At 46.6% G+C, this 22,653-nt stretch overlaps 2 protein-coding genes and 1 long non-coding RNA gene across 5 annotated transcripts; 2 read left to right on the top strand and 1 right to left on the bottom strand.

Moving 5' to 3' along the window:
- Positions 1-4,466: 4,466 nt before the first annotated feature.
- Positions 4,467-21,926, bottom strand: si:ch73-127m5.1 (neurotrypsin). Of its 3 annotated transcripts, XM_058061993.1 has the most exons (14): positions 19,565-20,148; positions 19,441-19,483; positions 17,062-17,304; positions 16,088-16,226; positions 15,838-16,016; positions 14,974-15,121; positions 14,718-14,896; positions 14,150-14,291; positions 13,852-14,072; positions 13,642-13,783; positions 13,285-13,554; positions 12,995-13,120; positions 5,998-6,263; positions 4,467-5,889 (listed from the first exon to the last, which is right to left on the bottom strand). In XM_058061993.1, exons 1-14 carry the CDS (start codon positions 19,592-19,594, stop codon positions 5,459-5,461), a joined length of 2,559 nt encoding a protein of 852 aa, XP_057917976.1. In that variant the 5' UTR covers positions 19,595-20,148; the 3' UTR covers positions 4,467-5,458. The 3 variants fall into 3 exon arrangements, 2 of the variants coding, with proteins under 2 accessions (XP_057917976.1, XP_057917977.1); XR_009120777.1 differs by lacking the exons at positions 4,467-5,889; positions 19,565-20,148 and adding an exon at positions 21,700-21,926 and having other exon boundaries at positions 6,116-6,263; positions 6,886-13,120; XM_058061994.1 differs by lacking the exons at positions 4,467-5,889; positions 5,998-6,263; positions 19,565-20,148 and adding an exon at positions 21,700-21,926 and having other exon boundaries at positions 6,283-13,120.
- On the top strand, positions 6,248-12,182 carry LOC131109721 (uncharacterized). Its single transcript, XM_058061991.1, has 2 exons — positions 6,248-6,522; positions 6,726-12,182. Exon 2 carries the CDS (start codon positions 7,012-7,014, stop codon positions 10,102-10,104), a length of 3,093 nt encoding a protein of 1,030 aa, XP_057917974.1. The 5' UTR covers positions 6,248-6,522; positions 6,726-7,011; the 3' UTR covers positions 10,105-12,182.
- LOC131109723 (uncharacterized) lies at positions 12,503-15,347 on the top strand. Its single transcript, XR_009120778.1, has 3 exons — positions 12,503-13,225; positions 13,323-14,084; positions 14,156-15,347. It is a non-coding gene; the product is annotated as an uncharacterized LOC131109723 (long non-coding RNA).
- Positions 21,927-22,653: the final 727 nt, after the last annotated feature.

The following is a 22,653-nucleotide window of genomic DNA, read 5'->3' as shown; positions in this document are numbered from 1 at the left end:
CTGTTCTATTCCTGTCTTCCGACTTCCAATGGCAGGAGAGCAAGGAGCAGGCATGGATGCTTGAACTCTGACCTCCGTCCAGCCCTGTCAGTATATTGCAAATAACAACTATGATGATTAATGCAGCATGCCGCGCTTTGGTCCTCACATCCCCACAAAAGCTCCACAAATGCGAAAACACATCTCATTCATCTTGATAGGCCCTCATGAATAAATCCGTGACAATGCAGGTAAAATGTGCAGGAGACATACAGTGGTGTGGAAGTGGTTTCACCCTTCCTGATCAGTTACTTCAAATAAATTGAAATATTAGTCAATGACAACACAAAATTCACTTTTTAAATGAAACTACTATTAAGGGAGAAAAAAAACATCCAAACCTACATGATCCTGTGTGAAAAGTACCTCCTAAACCTAATAACTGGAATAACTTCTAATGAGACTCTTAAAGCACTGTGGCACACTCATTTGGGCCCACTCATTTTTACAGAATTGTTATAATTCAGCCACATTGGAGGGTTTTTGAGCATGAAGCGTCTTTTTAAGGTCATGCCACAGCATGTCAATAGGATTCAGGTCAGGACTTTGACAGGCTACTACAAAGTCTTAATTTTGTTTTTTCTTCAGCCTTTCAGAGGTGGACTTGCTGGAGTGTTTTGGATCACTGTCCTGGTGCAGAACCCAATTAGGTTTCAGCTTGAGGTCACCGACACATTCTCACCAGAATTCATGGTTCCATTTATCACAGCAAGTCTTCCTGGTCCTGAAGCAGCAAAATGACCCCAGACCATCACACTACCACCACCATATTTTACTGTTGGTTTGATGTTCTTTTACACCAGATGTAATGGGACACACACCAAAAAGTTCAACTTTTGTCTGGTCAGACAAGAGTATTTTTCCAAAGCTCTTGAGGATCATCAAGAGTTTTTTGGGGGGGGGGGGGGTCAAAATTAAGACGAGCCTAAATATTCTTTTTGTCATTTTCATCTTAGAACTTGACACGACGAGTGGTCGTGGCCATTTTTGCCCAGAGCTTTTTTTTAATGGTGGAGTCATGAACACTTACGTCATGGCGGGGATCACACTGACTCCGGTAGGCACTACGGCGACTGTACTTTGGGATTTTGTGCGTAATGGTTCTCACAGTTGTGTTGTCACTGACTATTTCAGTTAATTTGATGTTCTGGGAAAAAAAATAATTTTCCACTGTATGTCACTGTTTTTAAAAAGCCCACAATTTCTTGTCTTTATGCTTTACTGATTACGTTTTTTTGTCAAATGTTGCGATTTTGCACTTTCTTCGAAGGTCCTTGAACACACCATCATTGCTGTGAGATGCAAAAGTGAAACTTACAGTATGTCTAACTACTTCACGGTGACTGATTACAACCATGATTACATTTGTGCTAGTATTATTATAATGTGGTAGTTGCAAGAAACACTCAAGGTATGGTCTTGTGCAGAATTTTATTGTCGAACTGCTCACAACAATCCCATGACAAAGATGGAACATGGTCAGGTTGGGGGGGGTTTGTATCCCAGTTTTGGACGTGCAAATGTTAACACTATGAAGAGATGTTCCATCTTTGTCATGGGGTTGTTGTGAGAAGCTTGATAATGTGAGAAACCGTCAGTTTCTTCCAACTGCGACATTGGTTCCCCCCTGGTCCATGTTTCAAGCGGTGGATGAGTTGTCAGCCATGTTGCCCCAACTCCAATTGTAGTCACTGCTGTGAAGATCCCGGAGTTCTGACAGAACGACACGCATATGTGGTTCCAACATATCAAGGTGCTGTTCCACTTGGGGCGGATCAAGACGGACAACTCCCAACTCCTACCTGGTCGTTGCTGCTCTCCACCAGATGACCACTCGTCGTGTCATGCAGCTGTTGCATGCGCCTTCACATATTGCTCAAGCAGTTTCTGCTGAGGGGGGTACTGTCTTACCCCTTGTCCATTCTCACTAACTTTGGTGTTGGTGCTGGATTCAGTTCGCAGGCGGGTGGAACTGGTGTCTCTTCGTCCTTACTCCAGGTCTCACCTGCTTAGCTTTCTCACCAGGTCTTCTGTTGTGATAGCTTCAAGGAATTTGGTGGAGTTACATGTTACAGCAGCAGAAAGCTACAAAAAGGACAGTAAAACCAAATACCTACACAACAAAGATAGCACTCTACTATGAAGGAAAATTACTATAAACATATATTTATAGAATAAACGAATAACATAAAACCTAGCCAAGTCAGTACAGTAAGAGATGAACGTGACAAAATCACTGAAGGTATTTAACAGTACAGTGGTTATAAATTACATTACACATCTTGCCAATACGGTGCAGATTCATAAAAATAATAAAAAATAGTGATTTTAGCACAAATCTGTCAGCGGTACAAATTGTTTCCTGAACTAATCCTCCATGGCACGAATACACAACCACTGCCCTCAACAAATTTGTTCATCGCTCAGCACCCCCTGTCTTTTATTTTAGCCACAGCGTTGAGTAATGCTGCCGCCTCATTGGACGACATCCTCATGTACACACACACACACACACACACTTTATTTTAAGACCATGTCCACGGGTCTATGTGATGTAGGACAGTTCCCTCTGGCTCCACTCTTAGTATGATTAATGAGTCCTTGCTTAGCTTTCTCAAAGTCAACAACTCGGGTGCACTGTTGCCAACTCCTCAGTAAGAAAAGTCGTTATTGGCTGTCCCAGAAATAAAAAAATAATCTTCTAGGAGAGATAAAAGGTGAATAATTGGTCGTTATTTTGTACTGTACTGTATTAGCTTTTGGGTTGGTCGTAAGCATCAGGTCAAGGGGTACGTTGGCCTCCCCAGGCAGGTCCAGCTTCATGATAAATCAATCAGCTCTTAGCTCAAACCAATCCCCACTGCGAGCTCCACGCCAACTCCCAGAGCGGTGCCAGAGCCCACACAAGTCGTTATCGAGAGGAACTGACCTGCCCACAGACGTGTTTGACATATTGGAAGGTATCTTCCATTGACGCTGCTGATGAGTGTCTCCATAGGCGGGGCAAACCTGTTGAAGTGATCTCGATGTTCATTAATAACTGTCCTGACCCTGGTCTCGCCATGTCCTTTCAATTGAGGGCAGCTGTAGCCGAGGTTCAAGAGCATCTGGATGAAGTGTTAGGAAGCCAGGAACCCATCTCAACAAACTGATGGGGAAAAATGTACATAAAGTTATCACATGACAACACACTTATTCTTTAGCTATTCATTCATTTTTCACCGCTTATCCTCACGAGGGTTGGGGGGGGGTGCTGGAGCCTATCCCAGATGTCTTCGGGCAAGAGGCAAGGTACACCCTGGACTGGTGGCCAGCCAATCACAGGGCACATATAGACAAACAACCATTCACACTCACATTCATACCTATGGACAATTTGGAGTCACCAATTAACCTAGCATGTTTTTGTAATGTGTGAGGAAACCGGAGTACCCGGAGAAAACCCACGCATGCAAGGGGAGAACATGCAAACTCCACACAAAGATGGCCGAGGGTGGGATTGAACTCAGGTCTCCTAGCTGTGAGGCCTGCGCGCTAACCACTAAATGTCCTTTATATGGTTTCACAACTAGTATGCATACATGTGGCTGAATAGACGTAATTGTAATTAAGACGTAGCTCTGTTGACCTCTGCTGGACGAATTATACATTACACATGCTAGCAAGTGTCACCGCGAGAATAACTAAATTAGAACACGGTCACGAATAATTACAGACATCACTAAATATGCAATTAAAATACACAATCTTGTTATGTTCAATAACAATACACAATCTTATGCTTAATCACAGACAAAGATCTGACCCCTCTTCGCGATGAAGCGCTCACACGTGACTGTTCGCATTGCTACTGACTGCTCCACTGATATGTCTGTCATTCAAAAAGGTCCGACTACAAAAAAATGACTGAACTACGCAGGGCGAAACATCTAGCAACAAAAGACAAAGCTGTCTTCTCCAAGGCCAAGTTGGACTTCACTTCGCTTATGATTTCCCCTTCAGCAGTGGTGTCTCAGTCGACCAAAACGCAAAGGTCATCTCAGCTTTCAAAGAAGACAGACCATATGGAAGAGGACGGCCGTATCATCACAGCAGGTCAGGTCATTTGTCAGGCAAGTCGAGTGGGCACTTTCAGAAAATTGTCTTTTCAGGATTGGACTCACACACATTGGAACCATACCCTCTCACTTTTCCTGGTACCATATGGAGAAGGATGTCCGTCATCATGTGAAGCACTGACAAATACATATGTTCTCAGCAAGACACCCCAGCCTCCAGCAAGGGTTCCACCAGAGAGTAAAAAGGAGAGTTTGTCTGGAGCTTCTGTGTGTTGACTTTTGGTCAGCTGAAAACAGTCACAATAAGTCTGTAAACCACTTAATAGAAAGTCGGCCATATTTGTTTGTTTGGTCTCGCTGAAGAAGACAAGATGCTCGGATCTGCTGCAGGAACCTTGACTGGATCTTTTAATGGCTTCATGTACACAGGGGGTCCATGTTGCAGTTACAGTCAGTGACACACACACACATACAAACATCACAACAAAGCACAATAAAGTCCCAAATAACTTCACCGCCTTGCCGGCTTGTAAAAAATTAACACGACAACAGCGCACCTCGCCACCTTGTGGTGGAAAGCAACAAAACAGGATCCCATCAATCCTTAGAAGTCGCTTTTAATGGCTTTCAATGTCAGATTCTGTACAATTAAATCGCCGTACCAGTGTTTTTAGTACACTACTGTGGCTTACATGGATTGTTGTTCTACAACATTTTGCTAGCGGCCACCCCCGCATGGAAAGTCTCCGGCCAACTCATCGACACCCCTACGCGGGTACCCTTGGCCACCCCAATGAAAGACTTCTTGAAGTATTTGGACCTTAATTCGGAATACTAACTCTAGCAAATACAACAATTTAAAACGTAACGACTGCTGCACTGGCCACAAGATTAGCTACACCTACACTACTATAGTATAACTATTGTATATTGGATACATACTGTTATGCTAATACCTTAATGAGCGCCATTATCTTTGTCGAAAACGCATATAGTTGTTGTATCCTGAACAAAACCCCAACATGCTGGTGTTTGAAACAGTCTAAAGTGGTTTGGTGATGAAAAAGGTGAACGATTGGCTATTGGAAACACTGGTACGGCCCTTATTAAGTAGCTTGGTCATGGCTCATAGTCATCAACAAAATGCAAAGAAAAGCCCTTCTTTTTCTTGTTTTTGTTTGTTTGAATGAAACATCATTGCATGTTTGTACAGGGTTTGTTTTTACAGAGAAAACACATGCTGGGGCGGGAGTTGTACTGGCAACACAGCAAGCTCCGCCCACCCAGCCACCGGGCCAGTCAGCACACAGGAGTTCAGATTTGAATTTGGTCACATGGCACAGGAAGTGAGCCAATGATAATCAATCCATCTGTGCATCATCGTCCACCACGTGGTGTGCGTTTTTGTTGTGTTTTCCGTGTGCGTGTTGTCGTCTAACGTCGCCGATGTCATTCGTTTCCACCTTCAACTCCTCTCCTCGTCGGCCATTTTGGGTGTCGGTGACCTCATCAATCCAGCCCCGGAAGCGTCCAACTCTGGTGTAGAGCGACGGCGAGGAGGGGTCAGCGCAGCCGTACGCGCCAGCAACGACACCCGCCAGCACCCATTGGCCTGCCTCTCCCTGACACAGCAGCCCGCCTCCCGAGTTGCCCTGACAACCGTCGCCGTGGAGCAGGCTGGTGTCCGTGGGGCTGCCGGCGCACAGCGTGGCGTGACTGGAGAAGCTGTCACCGTGGCGCTTCTTGCATTGCCATGACGACATGAGGGGGACCCAAGAGGCCAGCACGGAGTCTAGGATGCAACATAAACATCACTACCCGCGGTGGAACATGCCCCCCCCCAAATACTATATCTTACCCTATCTGTACAAACCACAGTAGGGCTGAACAGAATACACACCTGCACCGCTCCAGCCGGTGGTAACCATGACGACGCAGGACGACAACGTACTGGCAGGTGCCGTGTCGGCTGCGGGGAGGCAGGCAGCGTTGACGTTGGGGTCAAAGGTCAAACAGTGGCCCTTAGCACTGGGCAGTTTCAGCAAAGCCAGGTCATGGCTGCCGCTTTGACCTTTGAACTTCCTGTGGACCACCACCTGCTCCGGGGTGACGGTTTGCGACGATGCCCCCACACGCACCAAATACTTGGATGGATCTCTGCTGAACCTAGTGGGCAGGAGAGATTAATACGACAATAATAAGTGTACAAAAGACTCCTTGTTATACCCTGTTCTGTTCTGGTTTAATTAGGCTGACATGTGTGTGGGCGTGACTCGGAATTACTACGCTGGTCGAGTACTTGAACGCACCGCGGTAGCCGCTAGCTTTGTGAGTTGATATCACTCGAACTGCTTAGCCCTGGGTGTTAATGTGCCCACACGGACGTCGTGGTGGATGATATGTATAGCTGTGTGCGTCTATAAACGTGAGTAAAGTTTATTATCACTCATTTAATGTTAGACGCCGCCGATCTAGTTCGCTATTGTAGTGTTTTTGTGCCATTATGTCCAGCCGTCTGGCTGGTTGCTAACTGCCTGTTCGTTAGCCTCGTTAGCATCGCTACTGTGTTGCGGTTCAGACGTGAACGCATTGCTAACTAGTATTGTTTGTGTGCTTGTTCCCACACAGAAACCACACACACACTCACCTTACAACCCATACACGCCACACACCCACACTACACTTACAAGTCCCATGCGCACCCCCCTACCTGTGATGCGACGTATTACAAATAAATAAAGCAGCCATCAAGCTGGATGTGGACGTCCCTCATTGCTACTGCACTCACCTGAACAGAATTGCTGTCCTGACCCGACACCCTGGAGTGATTGCTGACCATTGCTGCACCCAATTAAACCCCCCTTACTACAATTTTGGTCCTTCGAGCCGGATAGAAGCAACCACTTCAGTCATTATGTTCAGGCCACAGGAGAGAGAGCCTAGAGGTGTGGACCGCCCACAAAGAGTAAGACAACCGCCATCACATCTTCAGGACTACGAGGTCAGTTACCCTATGAGGTGCCACGTTCCTGGAGATGATGAGCGGGCCACACAAATGTCTTCTCCAGAAATTATTAGATCGATCCAGAGCATGAGAGAAGAAAATGACCAGCTGCGGAGAGATGTCCAACGTCTTTCAGACATGATCCACAGTCTCCCAGCAACCTCCTCAAGGACTCAGACACAGTCCAGATGCCAAATGGAGGAAATATTCACCACACTGGCACTCGCCAGCAAGCCGACGCCATCTAGTGGCCATCAAGGCCCACGTCAGCCACTCGTTAATCCACCGGTGAACAACGATGCTCTTTCACCTCCACAAGGCAACCAAAGTGACATTGTTGAGGACCTCAGACAGTGTTTGGAGGAAGCAGGATTAGCCAACAAGCACACCGAGTCACCAGTCACGTCTGGCATTTCAACTCCTTGCTCGCAAGACAAATTTGAGATGAGCTACACAAAGGAGTGCCAAGAGCCGCGTCACCACGACGACCAAGACAGCTCACCACCCAGTAAAGCTCACCATCAGTCTAACTATGGCCAACAACCTTGGCCTAAAGTTGCACCTAGGCAGTCTTATGTCAAGCATCACTCAAGCTATGAAGAGGGCGACAACCACTATCATCGTCCTTATTATCCTCCACGCCATCCAAGTTATCCTTACTACAGCGATGAAGGCCGTCATCCTGCAACATCCCGTCTACAAAGTAGTCCAAGAGCCCGTCACGAAAGCCGCTACTACGGGCACGAAAGTGGATACCCTCTGGAATATAGAGGCCACCTCGATGATTATAACAGCGCTGTTTATGGACATGACAATCGGCAAAGGGAGGAGAGATACCCACCTGACCCGCCATATCCTTCCACCACTCCATATGGCCGAATGCCAGCTTTGGACTCCTACCGTGGACCGAAACCAACCATCCCAGACTTTAAGTCAGAGGATCCTCGTGAATTTGCAAGACTGAAATTGGCCCTGGACAATTTACTCCCATATGATGCTCCAGAGCGCTTCAAGTTCCAAATCCTCATGGATCATCTCAAGTGTGAGGAAGCGTTACTCATTGCTGACTCCTACAGCAACAGTCCACGTCCGTTTGCGGACACTATGAGGGCGCTCACTGAGATGTATGGTCAACCACAGCAGCTGGCGCTAAAGCGGATTTCCATGTTGATGGATGGGCCCAATGTCAGGACTGGAGATATTAAGGCCTTTAAGTCATTCGCGCTCCAGGTTCGTGCACTTGTCGGAATGCTGCATCAACTTGGAAGCCAAGGTTGGATGGAGTTGAGATGTGGTTCACATGTGTCTCGCCTCTTAGCTAAGTTGCCCCACGACCTAAGAGCTAATTTCCACAGATATGTGAACCCCATTCATAATCCTATTCCAACTCTAATCAATCTGGCAGACTGGCTTGAATATGAGGTACGAGTTCAAGTCAGTGGAGATCAACACAGCAGTACCTCAGCCAGAGAGAGACAAGTCTCATACAAGACTCGACCTCCCGACTACAAGTCACAGAGAACTACTGCTATTCTTCATGGCAGCGAATCTACCGACCTGCAGGAGAACTCAGATAGAGCGCCAGCTGTTCCAGTGAGGGATGCAACGCCTGATAAGCCAAAGAAATACTGCCCCTTCTGTGACACTGTGCAGCACTATCTGAACCAGTGCAGCAACTTTAAACTGCTGTCCGTAGAGCAAAGGATGCATTGGATTAAAGCAAATAATCAATGCTGGAGGTGCGGCCGGGAACACCTTGCAGCAAAGTGCAACCTGAAAGCTAAGTGCAAACGATGCGAGAGGAAGCACCTGGAGGTTCTACATGAGGTCAATTCAAGTCAACATGCCTCAGCACCCAGTAAACCCAAAGTACCTGAATCAAGCACTTGTTTAGTGAGTTCCGTGTCAGAAGAAGAACTCTTCAGGCACGTGGAGAAACTATGGCAACTAGACACCTTACCACACAGAAATGAGCGTCTGATTACTAGATCAAAACAAGATGCAGAAGCAGTCCGCACCCTTGAATTGAAGACCACCAGAGTAATGGTAGATGGCGTAAACAGGTATGCTACTCCGTTACTATGGAAACAAAGCCTACCTCTGCTTCAGGCAACAAAGGAAGCAGTGCTGTCCCAGCTACGTGGGGCAGAAAGACGACTTGTGAGAGATCCCAAGAGAGCCGCCATCTACTCTAAAGAAATCCACAAGCTCATCGATGCCGGCTACGTCAAGGCCATCTCTCCTTGTAAGACCAAAGAGAGCAACTATTCGTGGTTCATCTCCCACCACATGGTGCAACACAATGGGAAATACCGAATAGTCTTCAACTGCTCCTTCACATTCAATGGACAGAGCCTAAACGACCACCTGCTCCCCGGACCCACACTTGGAGCTAGCCTCCTGGGGGTCCTGCTCAGGTTCCGGGAACACCCAGTGGCCATCAGCAGTGATGTCAAGGGAATGTTTCACCAAGTCCGCCTGCTTGAAGAGGACAAACCATTCCTTCGTTTCTTGTGGCGGGACGTTAAAGTGGATCAAGAACCTACCACCTATGAATGGCAAGTACTCCCGTTCGGGACGACGTGTAGTCCATGCTGTGCTACCTTTGCCCTTCAGACTCACGTTCACAGGCACACTGAACCAAAGGAGAATGCCCGCCTGTCAGCAGAACGCTGCTTCTACGTTGACAACTGCCTGCAGAGCCTTCAGTCAGAAGATCAAGCCAAGCAGCTGGTAAGCCGACTACACACATTACTGATGGAGGGCGGATTTGAACTCCGAGAATGGGCCAGCAACGTACCTGCTGTCATTAGACACCTGCCCAAGGAATCCCAGTCAGCAAGTAGCACCCTATGGTTCGCGCAACAGACAGCTGACCCTCAGGAACGCACACTTGGACTCTTATGGCAGTGTAGGACAGACACACTTGGCTACAAACAACACCAGAGTGAGTGTCCCGAACCGACTGCGCAACATTTATCGTCTTCTTGCTCAACAATATGATCCTCTGGGATATATCGTTCCCTACATCACAAGAGCCAAGATTATTGTGCAGCGCCTTTGGGACCGGAAAAGAGGATGGGACGATCCCAATCTCCCCGAAGATCTGCTGCAGGCTTGGAGGGCATGGGAATATGAACTTCCTCAGTTGGCACAAGTCATATTACCTAGATGCTACACTGACCGCTTCACTGATTGCAGTATCAGCAACCGGACCATCCATGTCTTCTGCGATGCATCCGAACGTGCATATGGATCAGTGGCGTACCTGCTGACCGACTGCAGTGAAGGACAAGTTCAAGTGGCATTCCTCGCAGCTAGATCCAGAGTCGCGCCAAAGAAACAACTCTCCATACCCCGACTTGAGCTGTGTGGAGCCTTAACCGGTGCACAGTTGGCTTCTGTGTTGATCAAAGAGCTCACAATCAAGATCCAAGCAGTAGTATACTGGACCGATTCCACCACAGTCCTCCACTGGCTCCAGTCAGACTCCTGCAGATATAAGGTATTTGTGGGCACGAGAGTTGCAGAGATACAGGATCTGACTGACATCAATGCCTGGCGCTACGTTGACTCAGCCACAAACCCAGCAGACGACATTACAAGGGGAAAAACACTAACACAGCTCAGCGGAGTGAGCCGATGGAGTCATGGACCCCTCTTTCTTCTACAACCGTCTGACCAGTGGCCTGAATCACCACCCAGTCCAGTCCTGGAAGAAGCAGAGGAACTGAGGAATGCCATGTTTTGTGGCTTGACGGTCAGCTCAACCAATTCGGAAATACCTGACATCATTCAGTTTAGCTTCTGGAGGCAACCACGCAGAAGCTGCACGGGGCGGCTGACAACACACGTCCCACTGCTGCTGATTACCATGAAGCAGAGCTGGCCCTCCTCAGGTACACCCAAATAAAGAGTTTCCCAGAAGAAGTATCCCTGCTCAAAATGGGTAAACCCCTCTCATCTAACAGTAGACTGTTAACCCTAGCTCCCGAATATGACCAGTCATCAGGTCTGATACGTGTCGGGGGAAGGCTTAGATGATGTGATAGTCTGAGCCAAGAAGAACTGCATCCCATTCTCCTGCCATCTTCCCACCCAGTGGTCAAGCTTCTAATTCAGCATTATGACAACCAGCTGCACCACCCTGGATCAGAGCGTGTTTTTGCTGAACTTCGCAGGAAATACTGGATACTGAGAGGCAGAGAAGCGGTCAAGAAGCACCAGCATTACTGCGTGGACTGTAGGAAGTGGAGAAGCCGCCCACAGGTACCAAGGATGGCCGATATACCCCCCTCCAGTTTGAGACTATGTCGACCTGCCTTCTATTCCACTGGTGTTGACTGTTTCGGACCGATGATTATTAAAGTGGGACGACGCACAGAGAAGAGGCGCTTCGTTGCTCGCAGAGGCAAGCCCTATGAACTACTCTCAGACCAGGGCACCAATTTCAAAGGAGGAAATAAAGAATTGCATGAGGCCTTCAGTGCCCTAGAACCTGCAATCAAGGACCGACTTGCAGCCGAACAGATCCGTTTCAAATTCAACCCACCTAATGCTCCACACTTTGGCGGCTCCTGGGAACGAGAAGTGAGATCTGTCAAGAACGCCCTACGTACCACCTTGGGAGCTCAGACAGTGCCAGAGGAAGTTTTGATGACCGTCCTAATTGAAATAGAAGGAATCCTCAATTCAAGGCCCTTGGGTTATGTATCCTCTGACCTTGCTGACCCTGACCCAGTCACACCCAACTGCCTGTTGATGGGGCGGCCGGACTCATCACTCCCTCAAGTGATCTACCCTGCAACAGAACTACTGAGTCGGAAAAGGTGGCGTCATTCTCAGATTCTAGCCGATCACTTCTGGAAACATTACATTCAGCACTTCCTTCCCACCTTGCAAGCCCGACAGAAGTGGAAGACGGAGAGTGATGACATCACAGTCGGCACAGTCGTCCTCATTGTGGATCAGCAAGCCCCAAGAGCCCTCTGGCAAATAGGGACAGTGAAGACTGTCATTCCTGGAGCAGACGGCCGAGTGAGAACAGCTGTAATTCGAGTAAAAGACCGGACGTACACGCGGCCAGTTGTTCGTCTTGTCAAGCTACCAGCCTTACCTCGGGATATTGATGACACCTAATGGTCAAATTTGTTAACAAATTTGGGGGCGGCTGTACAAAAGACTCCTTGTTATACCCTGTTCTGTTCTGGTTTAATTAGGCTGACATGTGTGTGGGCGTGACTCGGAATTACTACGCTGGTCGAGTACTTGAACGCACCGCGGTAGCCGCTAGCTTTGTGAGTTGATATCACTCGAACTGCTTAGCCCTGGGTGTTAATGTGCCCACACGGACGTCGTGGTGGATGATATGTATAGCTGTGTGCGTCTATAAACGTGAGTAAAGTTTATTATCACTCATTTAATGTTAGACGCCGCCGATCTAGTTCGCTATTGTAGTGTTTTTGTGCCATTATGTCCAGCCGTCTGGCTGGTTGCTAACTGCCTGTTAGTTAGCCTCGTTAGCATCGCTACTGTGTTGCGGTTCAGACGTGAACGCATTGCTAACTATTATTGTTTGTGTGCTTGTTCCCACACAGAAACCACACACACACTCACCTTACAACCCATACACGCCACACACCCACACTACACTTACAAGTCCCATGCTCACCCCCCTACCTGTGATGCGACGTATTACAAATAAATAAAGCAGCCATCAAGCTGGATGTGGACGTCCCTCATTGCTACTGCACTCACCTGAACAGAATTGCTGTCCTGACCCGACACCCTGGAGTGATTGCTGACCATTGCTGCACCCAATTAAACCCCCCTTACTACAATAAGACTATTCAACAGCACTACTCCGATATTGAAGCTTAAATGTGTGCTTTACCTGCTGAAACAGGTGGCGGATGTCAGCGCCCAGCACGCGCTAATCAGAGTGGCGCTGCAGAGAGGACTGCCGCCATGTTCACTTTGGGACTGAAGCCACACCGACACCTGCCAGGGCCAGGCCGTCCTATGACAGGTCAACAGTAGTGTAAGAAAACACCATCAGCACTGCCCCCTAGAGGACGGTTGTTGTACAACCTGTGTGTTTTTCTCAATGAAAACCGATGTGGCTGTAAGTTCCACTCTTGGATCAGGTTACGATGTGTACTTTGAATAATTCTAATGTCCTACCTAAGCATATTTCCTCCTCCTCCTCTTCCCTCATGCAGCTTCCTCAGGCCACAACTCAGCTCTTCAGGCCGAACTTGAACCACCAACTCAACTTGCGGTGCTATGACGTCACATTTGACCCCCGCCGCTTGCTTGCGTCTGCACCCCATGACGCTCTGGCCCAGAGAGGGACACTCGCCCAGGAACTCCTCCTTGCCTGTGCACCTCACCTGGTCCAGGTGGACCGGTCCTTTGCCTTGCCCGAAGCCCCCAGCTGCAACAGCGCCACCACTGGGAGAGAAGGATGTCAAGGTTTGTCTTTGAGTTCTTCCAATTCCTGAAGGTTAGCTCGCTTTTTGTGCACAGTGAAGCGGTCACCTGTGACCAAGCTGCCGACACACCACGGCTGCATTGAGGTCGTTCCATCCAGAATCACAAATGATGCCCCATTCGCCATGGAGATACACCTCCACACGCCCCTCCTTCCTGCTGCTGCCACCCATGAGACGCACCAGTGGACCTGACAGAAAGAACAGTTGATTTTTTGTGATGTAACTATACACTGTATGCCATGACTGGTCTCCTCACCTGTGGAAGGAGCGATGGCAGGCAGTTCGTTGGTCTCTGTCTTGCCCTGCCCTCTGCAGCGCACCCCCACGTCCTCGCCGTGTGAGCAGTCCGTGCGTCCCCAGATGCCGTGGCGGCAGTGCAGCAGGGACGTCTCCGAACCATCGCAGTGAACGTCGTCCAGCAGGATCAAACCCGCACCTTCACCAAATGTCCCGTCCGACACCACCTCTGCGTGACCGCTGCCAGGGGAGGTAAAGTCGTCTTTTTGATTCAGGATGTCCTGTCAAGCGCCTCCGTGTGTTTATGCTGTATGTACCTATAGCCTAACTGTCCACACACAACCTGGGCGTGCTGCTGGTTCCAGTGGTCATCACACACCGTCCCCCAGTCACCGTTGTGGAGCACCTCCACTCTGCCTTCCCAGGGACTGTCTCCACCCACCAGTCGTACCACACCATCTGAAAACAACATTAACATGAGGATTTTAGCTTTTTTTATTCTATTTAGGGACCTTGAACATGGCATACATTAATTTGGGGTCTTGTTTACATTATATTCCATATATGAGATGCTGGAGCTACAGTACGTTCCCTCCATCAACACTGCTAAAGATTTATGGATATGCGGACGATATAAATAGAAGTTTCAAGTCTGTGTGTCAGGTTGTGGAGTATTGCGTCACCCCAAGATGCAGAGACGGGCACAAGGTGCACGGAAATGTATTTTAGAAAGATTCAAACATACAAAGCTGAAGTAAATAGACCCTTAATCTAATCAGCACCAGGAGCCTCATCTACTAGGCTTGTGTACACACTTTTTTTTTTAGGTCTCAATATTTTTGTCAGGAAGTAAAAGGAAAAGTGTGCTGTGTGTGTGTGCTGTGCCTGTGTATGGGCTGCAGGAGACGCCGGCATCCTCCATGTGGTCACAGTTGTGCTGCTCCCAGTCGCCGTGGGGACACTGATCCAGGAACAGCTCGTTTCCGGTGCAGGAGACAGCGTCCAGCATGATGGGACCAGAACCCTGACCAAAGTGGGCCCAGGACCAGGCCTTAGCCTCACCACTGCAACACACGCAGACATATTTAATGCATGTTGTATAGATATGTTCTTCCAATACTTGTGTGTGTGTTATAGCAACCTGAAGCCTAGCTGCCTGCACACCACTGCTGCATCTCTGTCGTCCCATTGGTCATCGCACACAGAGCCCCACCTCCCACTGTGGAAGACCTCCACGCGACCCTCGAAGTCTTCCTCGCCGCCGACCAGTCGCAGTGGAGGTCCGCTGCCTGACGGGGAGAAATGTCACGTGTTGAATTCTGACCTTTTTCGATGACGCAACTTTTTCCAGATGTAGTTGACACACTTAGACTAAACTCATAAAATCTGCTATGAAAATACCACTGTTTCACTGTTGAACTAATCCGGAGGTGGCGTCACCATTTATGGAGACCCTAAGAGGTTCCTCAGGGGTCATGGAGAATTTTTTTTTTAAATAGCATTCCCTAATATTATCTACCTATAAGCAAGATATATTTAGAGATTAGGGACTATGCTAGATATGCTCATACAAGCACCAGAAATAAACCCAATATGAAATACAGTATTAATAATGAGGTCAACATTAGCAGATGTCAACGTCAGCACGTGAGTACTCGTGTCAACACTGTCATCTAGTGGTCACAAGAAGAAATACTTCAAAGAGTAAAAAAAAAAAAAAAGTTTTTTTTTAATCTGGAATAAAGTGGATCTTCCATAGCCGATTTTAAGATGAAAGTCCATCATGTTATGAGTTTAGCCTAAATTAGCATGGTGGTATAGGAGCTTAAGAAGGTAAACCATTTACCCATTATACTTCAATGAACCTCACATACATTTTCGTAAACAAAGGCTGTGGTTCAGGTTCAGATCATTGTTGTCATATTTGAATATTAACATTCATGCAATTCCAATGACTATATATAAGAGTGTTCCTGTCAAATGACTGGAAAATCTCCTCACTGACCTTCAGGAGGCACACAGCGTGCCGCCGCCTCATTTCCATGGTTACAGTCTCCGGTGACAAATGTCCTGCTCCTGCAGGCGCTGAGGCTTTTCTCGTCGCCCCGGCAACCCAAACGCTCAAAGTGGAAGAGGCCCGAGCCCGAGCCAAACTGGATGTGCTGCACCGCCGTGCCAATGTCGCTGTCAAGAATACATCCAACCTGATAAGAACATTCAAATCAGGCATTTACGCTAGCTCTGGCTCCGCCTACCTCAGGCCTAGCTGCCTGCAAATGACGCTGGCGTCTCTGTCAGTCCAGTGAGAGTCGCACACGGCCCCCCACTGGCCGTTCAGGTAGACTTCAACCCGCCCGCTGGTGGATGACGTGCCGCCGACCAGCCGAGTCGCACCTGAAGGTCAGAAAACAAGATGTTACGTTCACGCATGTTCGTCTGTTAACCTTCAGTGTGCAACGGCAAGGATGAAAGAGTGAAAGGTGCATTTGTTTTACGTAGTATATCACACAGAAACAGAAACATTTCAGAAAAATAACCATTATATAGGACCTATAATGGTCATTTTGGCCCTTTGTGTGGTTATAGATCTTCCAGAATCTGCACCTATTCGGCTGTATTTCCCTGGCTTTCCAAAACGGTCTGTTTTGATGTATTCCACCCAAACTATTTTTGTTGGTATAGGAGTTGATAAGTAGTTAGGAGCTCCCGGTACTCAGTGAACTCAGTGGTAACATAGATCCATGTTTTTCGAGTGACAATCTTGACAACCAGACAATCTTGACACATCAGTAGTGTATATTTGGTCATTAAAGGTTTTTTGCAGCACTATCTGTGCTTGCGGTTATGGTGTTTCTTGGCCTATTTGTCATCAAAATATATACGTGATTCGGTATGTAAAAGGCCAAACGCTGGTCCTTGTGTGTGTGGTCCAAATGAACCCTAGTGGAAAAGGGCTTGGGTACCGCTAAATTTTCAGTCAATACAATGGTCATCAAGTGTGGAAATACTTGTCTTTAAATGTCTTTATTGCTACGTTCTCCGGGTCAGCAGATCCTGCTCCCACATACTCCACAAGGTTTAAAATATCTCTCACCCACTCTTGAGAAACTGAATTATCATTATCATTGGACTAGATTTGAGTAAGTCCTGCCCACAGACTTTGATGGGTGATTGTGACAGATAGGACTGATAGGACTTAAAGCAAAGTGGGTGTCCTTTGTGCGTGTACCCTGGTGACAGTCGCAGTAGGCCCAGCCAATGGCGCCCGAGTTCTGCCGGAAGAAGCACCATGGGTTGGACTCGCGATCCGGGTTCCTGCAGTAGTTGTGGTCTCCAAGCCCCCGGCCCGGGTACTGCATGACATAGTCTGGGAACTCGGTCCATTTGAGGCATGGCACACCCGAGTCCGTCTGGGACACGGTGCCATTGTAGTAGCCCAGCTCGGTGAATCCCTCGGAGCAGGACAGAGGGACTGGAGGAGACAGGACATATTTAGGTCACGTTTAATACTTGTTTGAAGTGAACAGGAAGGTGACTGACTGCTCTGAAATACCCATCAACTTAAAGACTAACATGAGGCTTAGCCTGGAGCTGAGACTCCCTGTACTTTTTTTGGCTTGTTATCGGCCTCCTTAAAGGGGAACTGCACTTTTTAACACATATTTATTTCCCTTTTCTATGCATTATAACACGAGAAAACAAGTTAATATGAGCTAGCTAACAATTCACACCTATTTCGACTACGAAGCCCTCTAAAAAAACCCTCCAACAACTTTGCATGGTTTGATGTCCATGCTGTGATCGTGCATTAACATGTACACTGATGATAAAGTGTAATAGTTGCAGTATCTTGCCTTATTTTGATTATTTAAAACACTACCCAAACTTCACATACTTATGCTAGTTCCATCAACAACAGAAGCATAGATACAGCGACAACATTTACGATGTCTGCTCTCCTTGAGATGGCTGTGTCTTCCAGCACAAGGAGCAAACCAGCATCTTGTTGAGTCTTGGTAGCCAAATTGAGAGCTAGGAATCCACTCTTCCGTCTTCTGTGAATGATGCGAGCGGTGAGTGAGTGAGGTGTCGTTTTCGTTTGACAGATTTCATGTTAGCTGCTACAATAATAACAGTTTTTTTGTGAGGGCTTTAGCATCAAAATACTGTAGATATTTCCCATGAGGTCTGTTGTTACTTAGCTCATATTCACTTTTCATTTTTTTTATATTTCTTAGGGTAGAATGCACAGAAAAGGAATATAAATATGTGTTCATGTTTCACATAAGGATTGTGGATGATGGCCAAACACGTGATTGAACACGTTCTTTATGTGAGAATCAGCACCACTGTTTAGGTCCAGTTATTACCTATTCGCCTATTATTCCATACACATGAAGTACACACGAAGACTCCTATCAAACAGAACGCTTTCCAGATCTTCCAGATTCTGCACCTATTTCTGCTGTATTTCAATTGACTTCCTGCTTCCGACCCAAATAGTCTGTTTAACTTATTCATCCCCCGGCCCCGGTGATTGGTCACACTCCCAAGCACTCCCGAGGACTTCCAAATATGTAACTACGCATTTAGATTTAGATAGATAGATAGAGAGAGAGAGACAGAGAGAGAGAGAGAGAGAGAGAGAGAGAGAGAGAGAGAGAGAGAGAGAGAGAGAGAGAGAGAGAGAGAGAGAGAGAGAGAGAGAGAGAGAGAGATAGATAGATAGATAGATAGATAGATAGATAGATAGATAGATAGATAGATAGATAGATAGATAGATAGATAGATAGATAGATAGATAGATAGATAGATAGATAGATAGATAGATAGATAGATAGATAGATAGATAGATAGAAAGAATAACACAGCAGTGAAATTGACTAATTAATGTCATTGCATGGAACAACATTATAATTTGTTGTGGCCGTGAAGAAATAAACATATCCAGGCTAAAAAGCATACTGTTAAAAGACGTTAGTAAATTTAAAAAAAAATGAATAGATGAATAAAATAATCACCATTCATAAACAATTAATGTAGAAATAATAATTCATTTGTCTTCCAACCCCCCCCCCCAAAGAAGCTCTCCACACACACACACACACACACACACACACACACACACATCATTACCACGACAACAGCACTCTGCTCATCATCGCCATGGGAACAGCCTCTCTGTTCGTATAATCCATTTCCCCTCCAAAGACTATTTGACACGGTTCACACTTGCTGTATGAAGGAGGGAGGGGGTAGGGTGTGTATTTGGGGTTTTTGGACTACACAAAACCACACACATTTACAAATAAATAACATGGCAATGCTAACATCTGTGGCATGCATACATTCATGCCTGCAGGTGCTCATTGGTGGAAGCAACCTGATTTATGGGGGCCCCACCCCCATCGTTGCCTCTCCCCCCTCACCCCTTCTCTAAGGGAAGGAGCCAGAACTGAAAAAGGAGAGGCGGGTAGATGAATGAAACGCTTCTTTGCGTCAATACGGGTTACATTGCATCATTGAAAATGAAGGTGCTTGGATGCTTGGGTGTAATGGCGGCGTGGTAGTGGTTCTGGTTGAGGAGAGAGCATTATGGGATGCCTACCTGAGTTCTGCACCTCGTTTAAGTAACTGTCCTCAGCCACCACCTACAAAAACAAAAAATCCCCCCCAAATGTTAGCGTTATAATGCACTAAACGGACATTTCACTTCAGTTGCCATATTGTACCTGTCGCTGGCTGTCGCTGGCTGTTTCCATGCCAGCGACTCAATATAGAGGAGACAGGGGGGTGTTGACAAGGGCATAGAAATACAAGACTTTTCATCTTCAAACTGCTGACACACACACACACACACACACACGACAGTGGTACTGCTGTACAGTACCAACATCAGAGCAGGAGTACAGAGGAGTACGTGGCCTGTACTCGTGAACACGGGTGCTAATAACACGGGGCATTCAGTCCCCCTAAAATGTTCTTAAGCCCCCCCCTAAATAATTTTATATTTTTTATTGATTGTTTTTTTAATATATTTTTTATATATTGTATTATATAATTGCGCAAGCAAGCCAATAAGCAGGCTAATACTACTACTACTAGTAGTAATAATCAGAAGAAGATAGATAGGCGATAGGCGAAGAAGATAGACGGATAGACGGATAGACGGATAGACGGATGGATGGATGGATGGATGGATGGATGGATGGATGGATGGATGGATGGATGGATGGATGGATGGATGGATGGATGGATGGATGGATGGATGGATGGATGGATGGATGGATGGATGGATGGATGGATGGATGGATGGATGGATGGATGGATGGATAGATAGATAGATAGATAGATAGATAGATAGATAGATAGATAGATAGATAGATAGATAGATAGATAGATAGATAGATAGATAGATAGATAGATAGATAGATAGATAGATAGATAGATAGATAGATAGATAGATAGATAGATAGATAGATAGATAGATAGATAGATAGATAGATAGATAGATAGATAGATAGATAGATAGATAGATAGATAGATAGATAGATAGATAGATAGATAGATAGATAGATAGATAGATAGATAGATAGATAGATAGATAGATAGATAGATAGATAGATAGATGCCCTGTGATTGGCTGGCCACCAGTCCAGGGTGTAACCCGCCTCTCACCCAAAGACAGCTGGGATAGGCTCCAGCACCCCCGCAACCCTCATGAGGATAAGCAGTAGAAAATGAACGAATGAATTAACGTATCCATTGCTAGTTGTAGTTGAATGTCTTCTTCTGATCTTCTGTGAGCTTGTTAAACAACTTAGACACATTACCGCCACCATCTGGTCGGCCTGAGTGTCTAATGGATAACATATAGTAGCATAGCAGCTCGCCTTCTGGTGTCGTCAGTTGTAGCCGACTACACAGTCCCACGGTCCTTGTGGCCCACTGGTGCAAAGTTTTTTGCGGCGCTTGAGGCCAGAGTTGGTTAAGAATCACTGCTCTAATACACTACAAGGACACAGAACACAATGCGGCACAATGAACGTTAATTTTATAACGTGTTAAGAATACCAGATTAATCACGGGTGTTTTCGGCAGCTTGAGTTATAACGGAAACTTCCATTTCCCTGCTCTGTAACTTTAGCATATTGGCGTTAACATATTTTGGGGTGTTGTTGGGGTGTTGTACTCGATGTTGAATTGATGGGGGGGGGCCTCCTCTGCAGCCTGCTACTTCTCTAATTAAAATCCTGCACCCCCCCACCACCCCTGGATGGCTGAATCTTCTTTGCAGGTGACCTGCTGTGGCGGGCTGCAGAAAGCATGCAGGCTTCACTCCGAGGAGCACAGGAGGAGCACGCCTCACATGACTCACGTGCGTTAGATTGTAGAGTAGATTTCATTGGCTCAAGGGGGTTTTGCTGCAGGTTGACTCTCCAGTTAATACTGGATCGATAGGGAACAGTAAATGTTTAAAACGTGCAGAAAACACTATTAAATATAAATTTTGCACAGACATTAAACATAAATATATTACACAGTGATTTAAGTATATGCATAAAGATGTTGTGATACATCCGCCTATGGGTAATACAAGATAATTCCAATTTAAAAATGAAACATGATGCAGTATGGATGACGACATACACTAGAAGAAATGATAATATGATGCATAAAAGCAAAGCTTGTTTCCATGCCGTTACTGTCTTTCCATTGATCTGTGACATCATCAATGAAATGAAATCAATCAGTCGAAGACGCGCGAAGAAAAGGCACCATCATCCTCACCCTTCATCCTCCTCATCCTCAATACATCAACTGTACACACACATGTAGATAAAATATACGGAGAGGCTCATCTTACCTGCCCGCAGCCCACCGGCAGCCAGAAGCAGGCTGCCGCGATCAAGCACAACAGCCCCCGGCCGCTGAGAGCCATCTTACCCGCCCTGCAGCTCGGTGTCCGCCCGCGTCCGTCAGACCACACTCCGCTCCTCCACCCCCGTGGCCGTGCACCCGAGCGCGGCCCCTGCTGGACGTGTGGTGCTGTTGCGTGAGGAGGGGGAGGATGGTGATGAGGAGGGCGGTGTTTCGAGACGTTGAGCTCAGGGTGCGGCAGTAAAAAAAATGGGATGGAGAACAGAACACAAACACACATTACGCACGCATGCGCATGAAGCGTAAGTGACATTGTGTAGAGCTCTGCAGAAACATCTCTCTCTTTTTTGCTATCTATGCAAATTAATTTCCACGTGGGGTGCTTTTTGGCGGGGTGGGTAGACATCAAGATTTCATAAAAACGTTATTGTCATGAATATATTTACATGCATAAACCCACATTTGACCTCTGCGTTTGAACCCATCAAACGGCAGTATTAGTATTACAGTATGACCGTCTTCATCGTGTATTTTTAATTTTAATGAATACATAATATACATATTATATTACAATATTTTGCTATATTTTGTTCACTTTTTTCTATATTTTGTTAATGTTTTTAGTGAGTGATGAGTCATTCTGGGTCCATTTTTATATTTATATATGTTGTTTCCTTGAATTTCCATGAAGTTGTCAACATGTGAACCAAGATGCTGATTTAATGGGTCAGCGTATGGGTCAGCGTATGGGTCAGCGTATGGGTCAGCGTATGGGTCAGCGTATGGGTCAGCGTATGGGTCAGCGACGTCCGACGATCAACTACCTCCTTCACGTAGCGTCAAAGTACTGTTTAGAATTCCTCCAAGAGCTTTGTTTCCAGAGCATTCTTCCTCCTCTTCTTTATCTCTCCTCCATGCTGGGATGCCTTCAAGCTCTGAG

This window comes from Doryrhamphus excisus, chromosome 22 (assembly GCF_030265055.1).
Source record: "Doryrhamphus excisus isolate RoL2022-K1 chromosome 22, RoL_Dexc_1.0, whole genome shotgun sequence".
Taxonomy (NCBI): domain Eukaryota; kingdom Metazoa; phylum Chordata; class Actinopteri; order Syngnathiformes; family Syngnathidae; genus Doryrhamphus; species Doryrhamphus excisus.
The sequence above is the reverse complement of the archived record's forward strand: the minus strand, read 5'-3'. Positions and strand labels throughout refer to the sequence as shown.

Excerpts from the sequence above, each read along its gene's own strand:
- LOC131109721 (XM_058061991.1), top strand. The coding sequence starts at position 7,012 with ATGTTCAGGCCACAGGAGAGAGAGCCTAGAGGTGTGGACCGCCCACAA.
- si:ch73-127m5.1 (XM_058061993.1), bottom strand. The coding sequence starts at position 19,594 with ATGGAAACAGCCAGCGACAGCCAGCGACAG. Across the intron at positions 15,122-15,837 it reads ACGCTGTGTGCCTCCTGAAG|GCAGCGGACCTCCACTGCGA; the intron begins GTCAGTGAGGAG and ends TCTCCCCGTCAG. Across the intron at positions 13,121-13,284 it reads GGAGGAGGAAATATGCTTAG|GACGGCCTGGCCCTGGCAGG; the intron begins GTAGGACATTAG and ends GACCTGTCATAG.